The sequence below is a fragment of the Hyperolius riggenbachi genome, chromosome 6 (genome assembly GCF_040937935.1).
Source record: "Hyperolius riggenbachi isolate aHypRig1 chromosome 6, aHypRig1.pri, whole genome shotgun sequence".
Taxonomy (NCBI): domain Eukaryota; kingdom Metazoa; phylum Chordata; class Amphibia; order Anura; family Hyperoliidae; genus Hyperolius; species Hyperolius riggenbachi.
Genome location: NC_090651.1, coordinates 23027505 through 23046388, shown reverse-complemented (window position 1 = coordinate 23046388; position 18884 = coordinate 23027505). Strand labels below are relative to the sequence as shown.

At 45.2% G+C, this 18884-nt stretch overlaps 1 protein-coding gene across 1 annotated transcript in view; it reads left to right on the top strand.

The window, feature by feature from the left end:
* Positions 1 to 18884, top strand: part of CDCP2 (CUB domain containing protein 2) — a 98852-nt gene that overhangs the window by 56531 nt on the left and 23437 nt on the right. The window contains exon 2 of the mRNA XM_068242419.1: positions 17540 to 17887. Coding sequence (XP_068098520.1) covers positions 17540 to 17887 — 348 coding nt within the window. The remainder of the gene's footprint in view (positions 1 to 17539; positions 17888 to 18884) is intronic.

The window sequence follows — 18884 nt, the reverse complement described above, 5'->3', positions numbered from 1 at the left end:
GAAGCCAGAGGGACCCCTAGTATTAGATAGCCCCAAGAATAGATAACTTATCTCCTTTACTCTGTTTGCATTACATTTGCATCTGCACCTCAGGGGGCCCACTGAGGACCCCATTATTGCTGCCGGCCATTGCCACTGGGCTCCCCTTGGCTGTAGGCCCTATAGCAGGCAGCCACTATGGCTGTTATGGCCATCCTTATGCCACTGGCGTGAGATCCTACCCATATTTTCAATGCCACAAATGATCATACACGTAGGGCAATCACAAGTAAAGAAAGACTGACATGGATCCTGTTTTATTTAATTTTAATTTTTTTACAAAATTTGAAGAAATATATATATATATATAGAGCCAGCTCCATAAAAGCTATTTACCAACAGGCCTAAGTAGTTCAGCATTTGCCCAGTAAAGAAACGGAGGGAAGGAGCTCTCTGCTCCAAACCTGGACTCCCCGCACTGTACCTGTACACATGACGCATTGGCTAACGCAGTAGAGTGTGGAACCGTGTTAGCCATCAGTAAAAAAGCAAAAAGATTTGAATCAGGATGATACCATTTATTGGCTAACTTAGAGGTAAATAAAAAGTAAGCTTTCGGGCTAATTAGCCTTCTTTAGACTTAGTTTCTAAGTATTAACAAGATGTAAAAACACGCAGCTTATATACACTGGACATCAGAGGAGTCACATTCTTTTGCAAACATAAATAATAATGTCATTAGATAACTTAATTACAACTTCAGTAGGTAACTTCTCACAGGGATGCATGCTGATTTATGACAAATAAGAGTCAGACCACTTGTTTGCTTAAAGGGGAACTAAAGAGAGAGGTATATGGAGGCTGTCATGTTTATTTCCTTTTAATCAATACCAGTTGCCTGGCAGCCCTGCTGGTCTATTTCTCTGCAGTAGTATCTGATTAAAACCAGAAACAAGCACGCAGCTAGTCTTGTCAGATCAGACTTATAAGTCTGAACTACTGAAACACCTGATCTGCTGCATGCTTGTTCGGGGCTATGGCTAATAGTATTAGAGGCAGAGGATCAGCAGGGCTGCCAGGCAACTGGTATTGTCTAAAAGGAAATAAACATGACAGCCTCCATATACCTCTCTCTTCAGTTCCCCTTTAAACATCACATACCACAGAGAGATAGTAAATCCAGAGTTCAAATGTGACTAGGCAGAGTACATACAAATTGCGAAAGTACTCTGCCTAGTCACGTTTGAACTTTGGATTTACGATGTCTCCCCATTACTCAAAGTCTGTGGTATGTGATGTTTTAGCAAACAAGTGAGTCTTATCTGTTTGTCATAAATTAGCTAGCATCCCTGTGAGACACTCCTGAAGTTGTAATAAGGCATCTAACGACATTTATTTATGTTTGCAAAAGAATATTTCTCCTCTGAAAGTCCAGTGTTTTATAAGCTGTGTGTTGTAACATCTTGCCAGTACACAGGAACTAAGTCTGAAGCTTACTTTTTTTAACCTCTAAGTTAGCCAATAAAAGGTATCATCCGGATTCTAAACTTCTTGCTTTTAAAGAGACACTGAAGCGAAAAAAAATTATGATATTATGATTTGTATGTGTAGTACAGCTGAGAAATAAAACATTAAGATCAGATACATCAGTCTAATTATTTCCTGTACAGGAAGAGTTAAGAAACTCCAGTTGTTATCTCTATGCAAAAAAGCCATTAAGCTCTACGACTTTCAAAGTCGTGGAGAGGGCTGTCTTCTGACTTTTATTATCTCAACTGTTTTCTTTTTCTCTGCCAGAGGAGAGGTCATAAGTTCACAGACTGCTCTGAAAGAATAATTTTGAATGCAGAGTGTTGTGTAATCTGCACATATTAGAGAATGATGCAATGTTAGAAAAAACACTATTTTTATACCTGAAAATAAAAATATGAGAATATTTTCTTTGCTGCTAATCTTTTAGTAATTATTTATAGTACACAACCAATTCATTATATGATATATTTTTTTCGCTTCAGTGTCTCTTTAAGATAATAAAACTTCATTAAAAAGTTTAGAGGTGAGAGGTGAAAATTGTTTTTAATTCCCAATAAATCTGCAGCATTGAATGTTCAGCTGTCAGCATGGACGGCTCCTGATTGCAAGTGGTTTCCCATTTACTTGTGTTACAGCAGCCATGACTTATTCAGGCCTACGGCTGCCTCTGATTGACACACTCTGAACTTTGTGCCAGCAGCTACTCCAGTTTCCCCTCATCTTTAGCAATGGCAGCTTCATGTCTCTTCTATGTGGTGTGGGAGGAGAAGGACAGGAAATGGGCAAACACAATTCCAAGACTGAGACTAGCACAGCTGAAGGTGTGTACAGACATCCAATTATGATTGGCCATTTTTCTCCACTGCCATGTAGTATGAGTGTCAGAAAGCGGCCCCCACGGCAAGCCTGCAGAGACGGGGCCTGACGGTTTTCGACCAAATCGAGAGGAGGAGCAGCCGTATTTAAAGTGGACCTGAACTCTTGCACATGACAGAAGGAAAGCAGAGAGAAATGCACCCTGTATGTATTTAGAGAGTTTAGCCTGTTTAGCCAGTCACATGACTGCCACGGCAGATAAGGCAGATAAGCTCATTTGAAAGTACAGGAGGTTAACAATATGTCTGCTTCCATGAAAGCAGGAAGTAGAAACAGTGTAGATTTATTTTGAGATCTGTATCCAAACACAAGTAATTCAGCGCAGGGGATTTGGGCACTGCCGGCTTCACCATAGACCGTAATAGGAATTACAGCTACAGCTGCGCACAGAGTTTAACTTTGGCGCCGTCAGAAGACGGAGCTGAATTACATGTAAAACACTATAATTCAGCCTCTGGCAATAGCTGAAAGCTGAATTACATCATTTCCCACTATCCACGTGGACCTGGAGGGGGAATAGTAATTACCGCCGCCGGGACTTCTGCAGCAGCAGGATCAGCCATATACCGGCTGTATCCTGCGCCCAGTTATCTCGTACGCTCTGTATCAGCTGTAACAAAGAAATGTTTTTTGTTTAAAGGTTACTATGCTGTTGGGTATCTTTTAGAGCAGAGAGAAGGTTCTGAGTTCAGGTCCGCTTTATCAATACGTCTGCTTCCAAGAATCAGGAAGTAGAAACAGTGCAGATTTATTTTAGGGTTTGTATCAGCTGTAAACAATAAATTATTTTTGTTTAAAGCTTATTATGCTGTTGCGTATCTTTTACAGCAGAGAGGACTTTTGGGTTAAGGTCCGCTTTAAAGGGACTCCGAGCACCTCTCATGGGTATGCCTTTAAGACAGATGACTTCTAACAAAGTGGTGCTATGACCCCTCTGGAGGAGCCTCTTGCAATGGCCATGCGTGTCACTTCCTCTTCCTGCTTCATTCAGTGATGCACTTCTCTAACAGAGAAGACAGGGGTGACCCGGAAGTTATAACATAGTCAAGATGGCAACTGCGATTTTTAAATTGAAATCGAATGAAAAATATTTGGTGTAGAACGGCGATTCAGGCATCCAATGAAAGAGGAGAGCACAAGCTACAGAAAGGTATGTATCTTTAAGTACTTTGCAGTACTGGTCGGAGTCTTAAAGGCATGCCCATGAGAGGTGCTCGGAGTCCATTTAAGGATAAAGCAAGGCTGTGGCCCTCAACCACACTCTGCGAAACTCCGCCACCACTAGCAGTCGTATGTGATCAAATCTGCTAGACATACACACACAGATTCCTGTACTGAAAAGAGATTAGTTCCTGTCTATGGCAATTATGTCTTTTTAATGCGGAATATAACCCTGCATTTCAACTTTGCTCTAAAACATTATTTACAGTATATTATATGCAACCAGCATTTTTTTTTTTACTAGACCAGCATTGGAAGGGCTACATACAGAGCTTTAAAGTTCCGTGGAGAGAAATGCAGACGCATCCGAAGTTTAGATAGATACATTTAAGTAAACACAATGTAACAAGTGTGGAATGTGACACACACTCTGACTGTGCAGGAGCTCCCGGACACAGAGAGACAGTGAGTCACATTCCTCACTTGTTACATTGTGTTTACTTAAATGTATCTATCTAAACTTCGGATGCATCTGCATTTCTCTCCACGGAACTTTAAAGCTCTGTGTGTAACCCTTCCAATGCTGGTCTAGTAAAAAAATTCTGGTTGCATATAATATGCTGTAAATAATGTTTTAGAGCAAAGTTGAAATGCAGGGTTATATTCCGCTTTAATATAGTGCTATCGAGCTGCACACACCCAGACTGGCATTCACGTATCTTGGGTCAGCTACGGGCTTTAGGCCAAAACTATGGGAACACCACACACAATGCAATCTCACACTGTAGCAATGAACAATCCGAGCATGCAATACGGCACTGAACTGTAACACAATACTCTGCAGCCTCTCTCTAGGAAGTGTAACTGCCCTGCTTAACACACAGAAGACTAACATCTTAAATAAAGATTTAATATTTCAAAATGGTGGAACACATGCAGAAAGAATATATACAAACATAGTATTTACAAAAACAAAAGTAAAAATTACAAAAACACACAACACAACAAAATAAAGGGGAATAAAACAAAAATAAAATTTATTGCTCCATAAGGTCTAATTCCTGGTGCGGGTGAACACAATTCTAACGTTGGATCAGGGTATCCCTTGTGTATAGCAATCTCCAAAGAAATACACTGATCCTATAAAAATCCATTTTATAGCCCAGAATGCTTTTAAGTTATGGAGTGACTTAAGTTATGGAGTGACATTGGTAACTACAGGCACACATCAGACAGCTTATTTATGTGCTTATGCCGCTTCCTATTCTACACACTGTCTCTATACAAAAACACCCATCTAGTCTTCTCATTTAGGTGAAGTTAATGAATGGGCTGCTGGCTGGGTGCTTTTCAGGGCCAGCGCTCCCATTGAGCGCTACTCATGTGTCCCGGTGCTGGTCCGTCCATGCTCCTGTCTTCGTCTATCTATGCTAGCTGCCTCTTCTTAGTAATCCGGCAACTTTATGGGCCGAATTGTGGAGGATCCAGGAGGTGCAGCAGGACAGCAAGGGAGAAGATCAGCCTGGAGGGGTTGAAAAAAACCCCAGGTATGCATAATTTTTTTAATATCCCCCCATCTCAGGTACCTTTTAAAGAGTAGCTGTCAGCCATACTATCTAAAAAAAAAACACATATATAAGTAGATAAATACTTGCTCTACTTACATAACATATGCATTGTTGCACTGTCCACATTTTGATTTCAGTGATTTTTCTACAGTAAAAAATTCAAATTTTAACTGTGGCTATTTTGAAGCCAATCCTGATGTCATTTCCTCCCTTGCTCTCCTCTGCCTGATTGTGTATGCATTGCCCGCCCTTCACTATAGAAAGAGCATTGTGTCAGCATGAGAAATATTGGCCAATCATAGAGGAGCAGAGGTGTGGGAGGAGAAAACAAGAGGGAAAGAGGCTTCAGCCAATCAGGCTGCATTTTAAGTCTGAGGGAAAGTAGAAAAGCAAAAAAAGGACAACCCAGCATGCCCTGCAACTTCCTTTTTGCGTACCAAATTTTGTGTGTACCAAATAAGAGACAGGTAAACTGGGGAATGATCATCTATCACTAAGAAAAGTAATGGTGATTTTAACTTTTGGATTGCCTGGTTAGCATCCTAATTACTTGTTTACCATATCAAAATAAAAATTAATTTTTCATTTTATGCCCAACAGTTACACTTTAAATTGGCTTATAAGGAGAGTGATTCACAGCCTATAAATAGCACCACCCAGTGGCTTTCTCTAGAACTACAAAGGCAAACAGTGGTTACATTGCAACACACTAGAATTTCTGCCAGTGAGCTACAACCAGCATATGTAGCAGTCTAGTGATGTTGTGTTCAGTAGTCACAGAGGCAGGATAACTGAAACTAGGTTTATTTCCAGGATTCACCTCAAGAGAAAAAGTGAATCGCAAAGGGCTTAGGTTTCGTAACTCTGACTAGCAATACAGGCTCAAAAACTGAACTTCTCTAGCACTGCATTTCAGATCAGTACATGCCTTACTTTTATCTTGTTGCACTTTAACAGTCTTAACAATTGATGATCTAAGAGGCACGGGACGTGTGGAAGTTGTGAGTCAGCCACATGCAGAGTAGCTATGGGTGGGCAAGGGGGCACACATGTCCCTGGGCGCAGCACTGTAAGGGGGCTCAGCACGGCCGCTGCACTCCCACATGTATGAGAGGCGGCTCGCTGGCTGCCCTGAAGTGCCCCTGCTTCTCTCCCTCCCTCTGCAGAGAAGCGCAGAAGCATTAACAGCAGCATAAAGAACAGGGCACATCTGGCTATCTAAAGGGGGGGCACATCTGGTTATCTATAGGGGGCACAACTGGCTATCTACAGTAAATGGGGGCAGGGGGGCAGATCTGGCTATCTATAGGGGGGCACATCTGGCTATCTATAGGGGGCACAACTGGCTATCTAAATGGGGGCAGATATGGCTATCTAAAGGGGGGCACATCTGGCTATCCGTAGGGGGGCACACCTGGCTATCTAAAGGGGGGCACATTTGGCTATTTGAACGGTGGTACATCTGGCTATCTGAAAAGAGGAAGGGGGCACATTTGGCTATCTTAACAGCATTTCTACATTTGATTCCACCATGAGCACAACCACATTCTGATGCATGGCCACACCCATTTCATCCGGGAGCGGGCGCAAAAATTGTCTTTGTCCCTGGCGCTGAAAACACTAGCTAAGCCTTTGGCCACATGAAGTTTGACTTGAATTGTAATAGCTTTTTTGACTTGAATTGTAATAGCTTTTTCAAGAGTGAAATCATGTTCCAAAAGCAATCCCTGGACCCTCTCTACAGTACACAAACCTGTTCAGCACTTCCAATACATAAAACATAACAGCTTCTATTGTGAGGTGAAGGCTAGGAGTTTCTCCAGACTAGGATTATTGAATTGCTGTCCCCAGATGAAACTTATGCTTCAGCCCTCACTGCATTAAAACCACCCTGGCGTTCTATTAAGATCGCCAGGGCGGCTGCATGAGGGTTTTTTGTAAATAAAAAAAAAACTATTTCATGCAGCCAACTGAAAGTTGGCTGCATGAAAGCCCACTAGATGGCGCTCCGGAGGCGTTCTTCTGATCGCCTCCGGCGGCCAAAAGTAACACGGAAGGCCGCAATGAGCAGCCTTCCGTGTTTGGCTTCTCCTGTCGCCATGGCGACGAGCGGAGTGACGTCATGGACGTCAGCCGACGTCTTGACGTCAGCCGCCTCCGATCCAGCCCTTAGTGCTGGCCGGAACTATTTGTTCCGGCTGCGCAGGGCTCAGGCGGCTGGGGGGACCCTCTTTCGCCGCTGCTCGCGGCGGATCACCGCAGAGCGGCGGCGATCGGGCAGCACACGCGGCTGGCAAAGTGCCGGCTGCGTGTGCTGCTCTTTATTTGATCAAAATCGGCCCAGCAGGGCCTGAGCGGCACCCTCTGGCGGTAATGGACGAGCTGAGCTCGTCCATACCGCTAAGGTGGTTAAAAAGCTTTTCTGACCCTAAAGTAAATGTGATTGCAGAAAGATATAAATTCTGATAACATGGAATGCTGGCGATTCCATAGTACTTTATATAGCAGCATTGAGACTGCTGGCAGCTGCGTGTGATTTTGATGTTATCACACGCAAGGTTATCACACGCAAGGCTCAACACACACCATACAATCGTGGTTGTTCAATCTTACCACTTTCATGTAGTATAAGAGCTTATCCAATCAATCATTTAAGGTATTTTCAATCTGTTGGCCCTTATACTACATAGATTTGGTAAATCTGTACAACCAAGATTGTATGGTGTGTGTTGAGCTTAACACTGAGTTTGCTTTTTTCTACTAGTTGATTTTTTATCATTTCCTCTGCTATAACACCAAAATCACACGCAGCTGCCAGCAGTCTCAATGCTGCTATATAAAGTACTATGGAATCACCAGCTTTCCATGTTGTCAGAATTTATATCTTTCTGCAATCACATTTACTTTAGGGTCAGAAAAGCTTTTTAATGCAGTGAGGGCTGAAGCATAAGTTTCATGTGGGGACAGCAATACAATAATCCTAGTCTGGAGAAACTCCTAGCCTTCACCTCACAATAGAAGCTGTTATGTTTTATGTATTGGAAGTGCTGAACAGGCTTGTGTACTGTAGTTTATGAGGAGGCACTTTGTGAAGGGCAGGCTTCTCTGGTGTTTTCTCACTGTGGAGCATAATGGTTCTTTAATGTGAATTTTACTGGTTCAGTTATTTACACTATGTTTGATTTACTGTGGGGAATGCATGTCGTGCATCATATACATTGTTTGTTTCGTGCTGGAGGAGTGACAGAATGAGACGGAGGATGTCTTGTCTTCCTACAGAGCCCTCCACCCTCTCACTGATGCAATAGAAGTAGGTGGTCAGTGGGAGATGCAATATCTCCAATACCAGACCCCAATAGCTGCGCTCCACAGTCCCTTAAGGTCAAAAATATACCACGTGTGTTCCTGTGTCTCTGTGCCGCCGCTGAAATTCCTGGCAGCGTTAATTACTATTCCCCCTCCAAGTCGTTGCAACTCAGAGGGAGATACTCACAGTGTCAGAGACATATAAGCAGGGGAGGTGAGAACAGCAGTGTCAGAGAGGTGTAAGCAGGGGAGGGGACAGGTGCAGTGTCAGAGAGGTGTAAGCAGGGGAGGGGACAGCTGCAGTGTCAGAGAGGTGTAAGCAGGGGAGGGGACAGCTGCAGTGTCAGAGAGGTGTAAGCAGGGAAGGGGAAAACTGCAATGTCAGAGAGATGTAAGCAGGGTAGGGGACAGCTGCAGTGTCAGAGAGGTGTAAGCAGGGGAGAGGACAGCTGCAGTGGCAGAGATGTGTAAACAGGGGAAAGGACAGCTGCAGTGTCACAGAGGTGTAAGAAGGGTAGGGGACAGCTGCAGTGCCAGAGAGGGGTAAGCAGGGGAGAGGACAGCTGCAGTGTCAAAGAGGTGTAAGCAGGGTAGGAGACAGCTGCAGTGCCAGAGAGGTGTAAGCTGGGGAGGGGACAGCTGCAGTGCCAGAGAGGTGTAAGCAGGGGAGGGGACAGCTGCAGTGTCAGAGAGGTGTAAGTAGGGAAAGGGACAGCTGCAGTGTCAGAGCGGTGTAAGCAGGGAAGGGGAAAACTGCAGTGCCAGAGAGGTATAAGTAGGGGAGGGGACAGCTGCAGTGCCAGAGAGGTGTAAGCAGGGGAGGGGAAAACTGCAGTGCCAGAGAGGTGTAAGTAGGGGAGGGTACATCTGCAGTGCCAGAGAGGTGTAAGCAGGGGAGGGAACAGCCACAGTGTCAGATAGGTGTACGCAGGGAAGGGGACAGCTGCAATGACAGAGAAGTGTAAGCAGGGGAGGGGACAGCTGCAGTGTCAGAGAGGTGTAAGCAGGGGAGGGGAAAGTTGCAGTGTCAGAGAGGTGTGTGCAGGTGAAGGGGAAAACTGCAGTGCCAGAGAGGTGTAAGCAGGGGAGGGGACAGCTGCAGTGTCAGAGAGGTGTGTGCAGGTGAAGGGACAGCCACAGTGTCAGAGAGATGTAAGCAGGGGAGGGGACAGCTGCAATGACAGAGAAGTGTAAGCAGGGTAAGGGACAGCTGCAATGACAGAGAAGTGTAAGCAGGGGAGGGGACAGCTGCAGTGTCAGAGAGGTGTATGCAGGTAAAGGGACAGCTTCAGTGTCAGAGGGGTGTAAGAAGGGGAGGGGACAGCTGCAGTGTCAGAGAGGTGTAAGCAGGGGAGGGGAAAGTTGCAGTGTCAGAGAGGTATATGCAGATGAAGGGACAACCGCAGTGTCAGAAAGGTGTAAGCAGGGGAGGGGACAACCGCAGTGTCAGAGAGGTGGATGCAGGTGAAGGGACAGCTGCAATGACAGAGAAGTGTAAGCAGGGGAGGGGACAGCTGCAGTGTCAGAGAGTTGTAAGCAGGGGAGGGTACAGCCACAGTGTCAGAGAGGTGTAAGCAGGGGAGGGGACAGCCGCAGTGTCAAAGAGGTGTAAGCAGGGGAGTGGACAGCCGCAGTGTCAGAAAGGTGTAAGCAGGGGGGAATGAATACCACTATTCCAAGCAGATAAAGAAATGATCATTACCAGCATACTGTAGCACCAATGAAGAGCTTATACAGCTGATGAAGGAGGGCCTCTGGTGGTGCCTTCTGGTCCAGGGGCCCTAGTGTAATATTAACCACTTCATCCCCTATTGCTACGCCACTAGAGTTAAAAAATTGGGATCTTCCCAATGGTGACATAGATGGCTTTAAACAGCTCACAGAAAAGTTCTGGTCGGAGTTCCTCTTTTATTCCCCGATGTTTGCACACAGGTAAGTGGATGTGTAAATCCTGGGATACCCGATACAGACCGTCGAGGGTGGAGAGCAATGTGAGATCAAGTTCCTATTGAGACAAGAGATGAATAATTTATTCCATAGCAGCTCTGCTCTTATCTGTAGTGCGGCCGGGGAGCGCTGGATATCTCACAGCTCTGCTTCTCCGATATGCAGACTATTCATTGCAGGTTTATCTTGGTGATCAGCGTGCTATGGAGAGCCCCCGTGATTCAGGGCCGCAGAGGTGAGTGCAGATTGCATGCGGGTCCCGTGCAGGCGGCAGGTTCAGGGAGACTCCCTCCTCCCGCTGCAGGAAACTTTATTATTATTACTTGTGCATACAGGATGGGGGAGATCTCAGCCTGGCTGTTATTGCTGTGTGTTCTCATCTCTCCATCACACCGGGCCCATCTCCGCACTGCTTACCAACATGGGCCGTTAGCAGCTTTGTGATTCTGCACCAATCATTATTATTATTATTTTATTGATATAGCGGCAACATCTTCCGTAGCGCTGTACATTATACAAAGCAGTGGGGAGCAAAGATACGTGAGAGATCCAACACTCCGTACAATCAGGACATCCAGCAATACAAATACATACATAGCTGATGTGGGGTGTGAGACATCATCAATACTCAGGGCCGGATTTACCATAAGGCACTGTAGGCACGTGCCTACAGGCGCCTGATGATGGAAAGGCAGCTCATTCCCCTCCCCCAGGGCCTCCCTCTCTCCTTCCCTATGCAGAGTCCCGAGCAGACCGTAAATGAGAGGTTACTCACCCTGCTCTCTGCATTCCGCTGACCAGATCTCCCTTCAGTCAGGGGCACCTCTAGCTACCTAAAACGTAGGGGTACCTCTAGTTACTTAAAGAGACTCTGTAACAAAATGTTCAGTCTTATTTCTTCTATCCTATAAGTTCCTATACCTGTTCTAATGTGCTCTGGATTACTGCAGCCTTTCCTAGTTGCACAGTTGGCTGTATTATCTCTGTTATATAATCTAAACTTCTTTCCTCTGACGGCTTTGTCGGGTTTAGGCACTCAGGCAGGAGTGTGCTGCTCTACTTGTAATAGGATAGAAGCTATACACACCCTCTCCACGCCCCCTGCAGGCTCTGTATGACTCACACACTGAGCTCCTCTCAGCCTATCACATGCCATGTCTTTTGTTTGTAAACACTGCCTAAAACTGGCAATTACAAGCCAGGATTGCAGCAGGGAGAGGCAGAAACAGCACAGAGGGGCCCAGGAGAACATAATGAATAGAATGGTATGCTTTTTATCGTAAGGATTTTAGAGTACAGATTCTCTTTTTTTTTTATTTTGAGGGTACTTCTGACAGCCTAATACTAAGGGACACCTGTAGCTACCTATGACCGGCAAGGGAAGTAAGGGAGAAGTAACAGCTGGGACAGTCAGCACATTTGTGGCGCAGTTCAGCAGGGAGTTTGTAGGTTCATGGAGGGTGAAGTCTAGAGTGCCAGGACATCTGTGCCTATAGGCTCCTGTGATGTAAATCCAGGCTTGCCAATACTGGTACAAGTTCATTTGATACATTACATTGGAATAAGAAACACTAAGAGGAGGTCCCTGTCCTTGTGAGCTTACAATCTAGAGGATAGTGGGTGGAGACACTAAGGGATAGAGACACCAGGGTTGGTGGGTGATGCAGTGAACCTCCAATGCTACCTTTAGCAAATTATAGGCTTGTCTGAACAGGTGTGTTTTGAAAGAATGTTTGAAGGTTTCCAGGCTTGGAGCAAAATGGAATGGCTGAGGGAGAGAGTTCCAGAAAAAATGTGATGCTCTTGAGACGTCCTAAATGCAGCAGCAGTGAGAGGAGGTGACCAAGCTAGAGGATAAGATGGTCTCCTGGGAGGAGCGAAGGTTCCAGTAGTGATGGTGTCTGGAGATTAGTGAGGAAATGTAAGGAGGTGACAACTTATGTAGAGCTGTGTAGAATAGGATGAGGCGTTTAAATTGGTTCTTCATCCTCAGGAGGCAGACTTTATATAAAAATTTTGCTTAAAGAGACACTGAAGCGAAAAAAAGATTACGATATAATGATTTGCATGTGTAGTACAGCTAAGAAATAAAACATTAGGAGCAGAGACATAGGTCTAATATTGTTTCCAGTACAGGAAGAGCTAAGAAACTCCAGTTGTTATCTATGCAAAAGAGCCACTGAGCTTCATGGCTTTCAAAGTGGCAGAGAGCTCTGTCTTCTGAAGCTTGTTATCTCAACTGTCAGTCACTGTATTTTCTTTTTCTCTGCAGAGGACAGTTTAAGGGCCCTTTTCCACCTGCAATCGCTAGCGTTCACGCTGAACGCTAGCGATTGCTGAATCGCAAAACCGGCGATTCCCCCGACGTTTGCGGCCGCGATTTTGCTATGCTATGCACTGCATAGCAAAATCGCGGCAATTATCGCTCCGCCGCGCGTTCGCGTTCCCGACAAAAGCGAATCGCGGTAGTGGAAATGACCTACCGCGATTCCTATGTTAAAAAGCAAACCGTAGCGATTGTAAAATCGCTAGCGGTTTGCGGTTTTGCGATTCAGCCAGCGCAAACGCGCTGGTGGAAAAGGGCCCTTAAAGTTCAATAGCCCGCTCTGTAAAATCATGTAGAATGCTGAGTAGTGTGTAAACTGCAAATATTAGAGAATTATGCAATTCAAAAAAAGCAAAAAAAACCCTATATAACTGAAAATAAAAATATGAGAATATTTTCTTTGCTACTAATGTTCTAGTAATTATCTATACTACACAACCAATTCATTATATCATTTTTTTTTTTTTTTTTGCTTCAGTGTCTCTGTTATCACCTCTGATAAGAATCCCCGACTGAGCACTCAGTCTAGGTTTGCTACGGAAAGATTATAGCTTAGTCTGTCTTCTCTGGTGTCTTTCAAACCCAAGCCTGCCCCCTTGTGGCTCTGCTATAATGACTCAGCTATAATTATTCCCTGCAAAGCCAGACTGAATGCTCAGTCTGGTATTCTTATGACTGCTGATAACAGACACTTTTAGCAGTGAGGATGAAACAGAGAGCATGGTAGGTGTTTTCTCTAATGTTCTTACTGATATATATGGTAAAATACACAAGGGTGCTTCGTCTCTGGTTCCCTTTAAAGGGAACCTGAAGTGAGAGTGAGATGGAGGCTGCCATCTTCATTCTCTAATAAAGAGTGTAGTTGCCTGACTTCAGTGGTGACGCTCTGCCTCTAACACTATAAGTCACTGCCCCATATGAACATGCAGATCAGATCTTGTGACTTCACTGGCTGCATGCTTGTTACAGGTGTGTGACGCAAACACAACTAAAGCCAAAAGCTCAGCATGACAGCCAGGCAACCGGCATTGTTCATAAGGGAATAAAGATGCTTTGTATCCCTCTCATTTCAGGTTCTCTTTAAACTCTAATCCAGGCAGCTAAATACAAAGTTTATGTGAAATGCGGTACCTGATAAAGATGTGTAATTTTGTCCAGCCAGTCCCGTGGCTCTACATTACAGATTAACTTCTTATAGCAACACCTTTGCAATAGCGCTCAAATTCACAGTCCTTTTCCCTTTAAGTACTTACGGACGACGCTAGTTGAAATCTACACCATTTTGATGCTGATCTGGCTGCCAGGGCGTACATGTCAACAAACTCACCTCGCTGCGTGCATCCGCCGTTTTCGCCGATCCCACCAATCTTGCCGCTGTCTCCCCGCCATCTCCCTTCACTACTCACTCGCCCTGCCAGTCTCTATGACGACAGAGTTCCTGTGAGCCGGTCAGGAGCCGATTTTATTGGCTCCTGGCCGTGTCTATCAATGTAAGCAACTCCCATTGGCTTACATTGATAGGGAGGGTCAGGAGCCCATGAAAGCGGCTCCTGACTGGCTCACAGGAACTCTACCATCATAGAGGCGGCAGAGTGGGTGGCCCAGATTCCCGACCGACGTACGACATGACGGCGGTTATGTGCGTCGATTTGACGGAATCTCTAGTTTCTGTAACAGCGGTCTCTGGTCCTTAAAGAGACACTGAAGCGAAAAAAAATATATGATATAATGAATTGGTTGTGTACTATGAATAATTACTAGAAGATTAGCAGCAAAGAAAATATTCTCATATTTTTATTTTTAGGTATATAGTGTTTTTTCTAACATTGCATCATTCTATAATATGTGCAGATTACACAACACTCAGCATTCAAAATGATTCTTTCAGAGCAGTCTGAACTAATGACCTCTCCTCTTGCAGAGAAAAAGTAAATAGTTCACTATCAGTTGATATAATAAAAGTCAAGAAACAGCCCTCTCCACGACTTTGAAAGTCGTAGAGCCTAATGGCTTTTTTTGCATAGAGATAACAACTGGAGTTTCTTAACTCTCCCTGTACTGGAAACAATTAGACTGATGTATCTGATCCTAATGTTTTATTTCTTAGCTGTACTACACATACAAATCATAATATCATATTTTTTTTTCAATTCAGTGTCTCTTTAAGGGGGCAGAGACCGCAGGTACTTAAGTGGTTAAACAAGCTGTGCTCTATTTGTAGCGAAGAAACGTCAGGGAAACATAAAAAAGACAATCCAGTGCAGACTGTAGTTGTATAGTATATCACCTCATGTGTCACTACACACTCTATTAATCTATGGTAAGAAGGGGTGAGGGGAACCACACCGCAGACTCAGGCTTTCCCCCGTACATTACCAACTTCCTGGTGTATGACCGTGATGTGCATCTGCCTCACCTCCAATCCTACAGCCTCAGCGGATTAGCTCCTTGCTCCGCCCTACCGGTTTCGTCATAAGCTGACTCATCAGGGGTCTATGGAGCATGCGCTGATATCACCTTTTATAACCTACCCTCCTCTGCGTTTGCATAACCATGTTTGGTCATGCAAATGAGGGGGAGCGTAGGCTATAAAAAGGGATATCAGCGCATGCTCCATAGACCCCTGATTAGTCAGGTAATGGTGAAACCAGTAGTGCGGAGCAAGGAGCTAATCCGCTGAGGCCGTAGGATGGGAGGTGAGCTAGATGCACACCACGGTCATGAACTAGGAAGTTGGTGTGAAACACTTTGTATGATTACTCTGATGTAAGGGCATTACTTTTAATGCCCACTCTGCATCCACTAGCCACAACTTCATTACACCTCCAGCCACACCTTCACCATACCTCCAGCCACGCCCCACTGTATCCACTAGCCACAACTTCATTACACCTCCAGCCACACCTTCATAATTCCTCCAGCCACACCTCCATCATAATTCCTGCCACGTCCCCACTGCATCTACCAGCCACACTTCATTACACCTCCAGCCACGCCTTCACCATACCTCCAGCCACGCCCCACTGTATCCACTAGCCACAACTTAATTTCACCTCCAGACACACCTTCATCATACTTCCAGCCATGCCCCCACTGCATCTACTAGCTACACTTCATAACACCTCCAGCCATGCCTTCATCATACCTCCAGCCACACCTTCACCATACCTCCAGACACACCTTCATCATACCTCCAGCCATGCCCCCACTGCATCTACTAGCCACACTTCATAACACCTCCAGCCATGCCTTCATCATACCTCCAGCCACACCTTCACCATACCTCCAGACACACCTTCATCATACCTCCAGCCATGCCCCCACTGCATCTACTAGCCACACTTCATAACACCTCCAGCCATGCCTTCATCATACCTCCAGCCACACCTTCACCATACCTCCAGACACACCTTCATCATACCTCCAGCCATGCCCCCACTGCATCTACTAGCCACACTTCATAACACCTCCAGCCATGCCTTCATCATACCTCCAGCCACACCTTCACCATACCTCCAGCCACACCTCCATCATAATTCCAGCCACGCCCCCACTGCATCTACTAGCCACACTTCATAACACCTCCAGCCATGCCTTCATCATACCTCCAGCCACACCTTCATCATACCTCCAGCCACACCTCCATCATACTTCCAGCCACACCCCACTGTATCCACTAGTCACACTTCATCATTACACCTCCAGCCACGCCTTCACCATACCTCCAGCCACGCTCCACTGTATCCACTAGCCACAACTTCATTCCACCTCCAGACACACCTTCAATTAAGTTTAAAAGGAGCCCTAGTCAAGTTCGCAGTTTTTGCCCACCGCTGATGGGCACCTGGCTTTTTTAGTATGATTTGGTGGGGGCGAGCATCCAATAGTCCCTTATAGACTTTCCAGGCCCTAAGCAACTGCCTAGAATTGCCTTGTGGATGTTCTGGCTCTGCCCTCCAGCCATGTTTTCATCACACTTCCATTCATGTTCTCACCACCTCCTCCACCCATGCCACTGCCACACCTCCTCCACCCATGCCCCCTTCACACATCCAGCCACACAACCCCACCGCTTTCAGTCATACCTTTGTTACAACTGCAGCTACACGCTCATCAATCACACCTCCAACCATGGCAGTAGGGATGCTCATTCGGATTTCGCAGAGTTGAAATTTCTGAATTTCCGATCAGAACTCGGAAATTGGAAAGCACTACTCAGAAAATGTAACTCGGAAATCGGATTTCTGTAGAAATACCGCATTACCACCACTCGGTAATTTTAGCCCAATCACAGAACTCAGAAGCAATGGACCAATCAGAGAAGGCTGAGTCAACTCGGAAGTATTTGATCAATCAGAGAAAGCAAAAAAATGACCAAAAAACCCAGTACTCAGAAATCGGAAACCGAACGGAAATCGGTGAAATTGGTAATCGGCATTGGCGGAAATAGGAAATTTCTGCAGAATCGGAAATCGACATTTCCGACCATCCCTACATGGTACATGGCACATCACACATCCAGCCACACTTCCAGCCATGACTTACACCACCTGTAGGGGTAATGGGATGATAGAATAGGAAAGGACTACATTTTTTATCAACTCGTTATTGCTATTTGTGCTTCCAATGGGAGATTTTCTTACCCCTGGTGGACTCATGAGTGGGACAGAAAATGGGGCAAATCCCCTTGATGACAGCATAGGCAGGTTAAAAATGCTAATTTAAAAGATTTAAAACACTTTTCTTCCCACCTAAAATCAGGCTTTAATGATGTGTCACTAAATAGCAGAGATTAGGAGAAGAGAGGGATCGTATTAATGGATGCTTCTTCTTCTTATGGCAGGTGTGAAGTGTGGAGGAGTCCTCTCCGCTCCCATTGGCCACCTCCACAGTCCCAACTTCCCCAAAGTCTATCCGGCCAACACAGAGTGCAGCTGGTTGATTGTTGTGTCAGAAGGCTTCACCGTTCAGTTGACCTTCGATGAGTTCAGCCTGGAGTATCACGACACCTGTGAGTACGACTATATCAAGATCTACAACGGAGCTTCCAGGGATGAAGGCAACCTGCTGGGAACGTTCTGCGGTTCCCAAATGCCCCCAAACCTCACCTCCTCGTGGCACGTCCTGTCCATCATCTTCCATTCAGACAAGCATGTGGGGAGCACCGGGTTCATTGCTACCTACCGAAAAGGTAAATCCGTTCCATGACTAGGATGTGATGTCTGGCAGTTGGCTGCCTGGTGCAGTAAGGCCTGGAACCCACTACGGGTGCATTGCAATAATTCCAAAGCGCTCACAATTTGCTAAATTGGGAAAGTGCCGTGATTTTAGCATGATTCTTAGAGTGATCGGGATTTGGCTATTCTAGCCACTGATGCGATTGCTTTGGGATCACTCCCTAAATGCTGCAAGCAGCATTTTTGATTACTTTGAGTTTGCAACGCTGCTGGTGAGACCACCCTTATAGGGATCCACTGGTGTAGCTCTTTGCTGATCGCCGGCGGTGATCTGCAAAGGCCGCAGAAGCGCTCCGAGTGTGTCTCAGACCTAAAGCTGGGTTCACACATAAAATGTGTACAGTTCCGTTCCAGTCCTGTCAGTTTGCATCAGATTTCTATCAGTTTTAATAGACAGGAACGAAACTATACACATATGTGTGAACCCAGCCATAGAAAACTGATGCAATTGACAGGACAGGATTGGAACAGAGCTGTACACATCCTATGTGTGAACCCAGCCTAATGGTTGTATGCACACAATTGTACAGACATGCTCACATCTCAGCATTGTAATGGGCCAAGTTGTCCAAACACACTTTATACAGTGCATTTCTGAATAAAGTGTGCGGTAACCAGTGCAATACCATAGCAATTTTTATGTCATGAAAAGTAACCTGCACAGTACAATGTGCAGAGTGCTTGTTGTGTTATGCCCATAGTGTGAACGTTGCTGAAATGCCGTAGGTGAGGGAGGTGTGTGGAGTAATTGGCACATAGCTTTGTACTACGACAAGTATTACAAATCTAGAAGTTGTTGTTCTACTGAGATCTGATCAATATTAAGAAGTGCAAGCTGGTTAAATAACCAATATTCCCAGATCAGGAAAATGTTTGTTTTCTTTCTTTTCAAAACATTTTAATGTGATTATTCATCAATGACATTGATACAACATCTTACGAAAACCCATG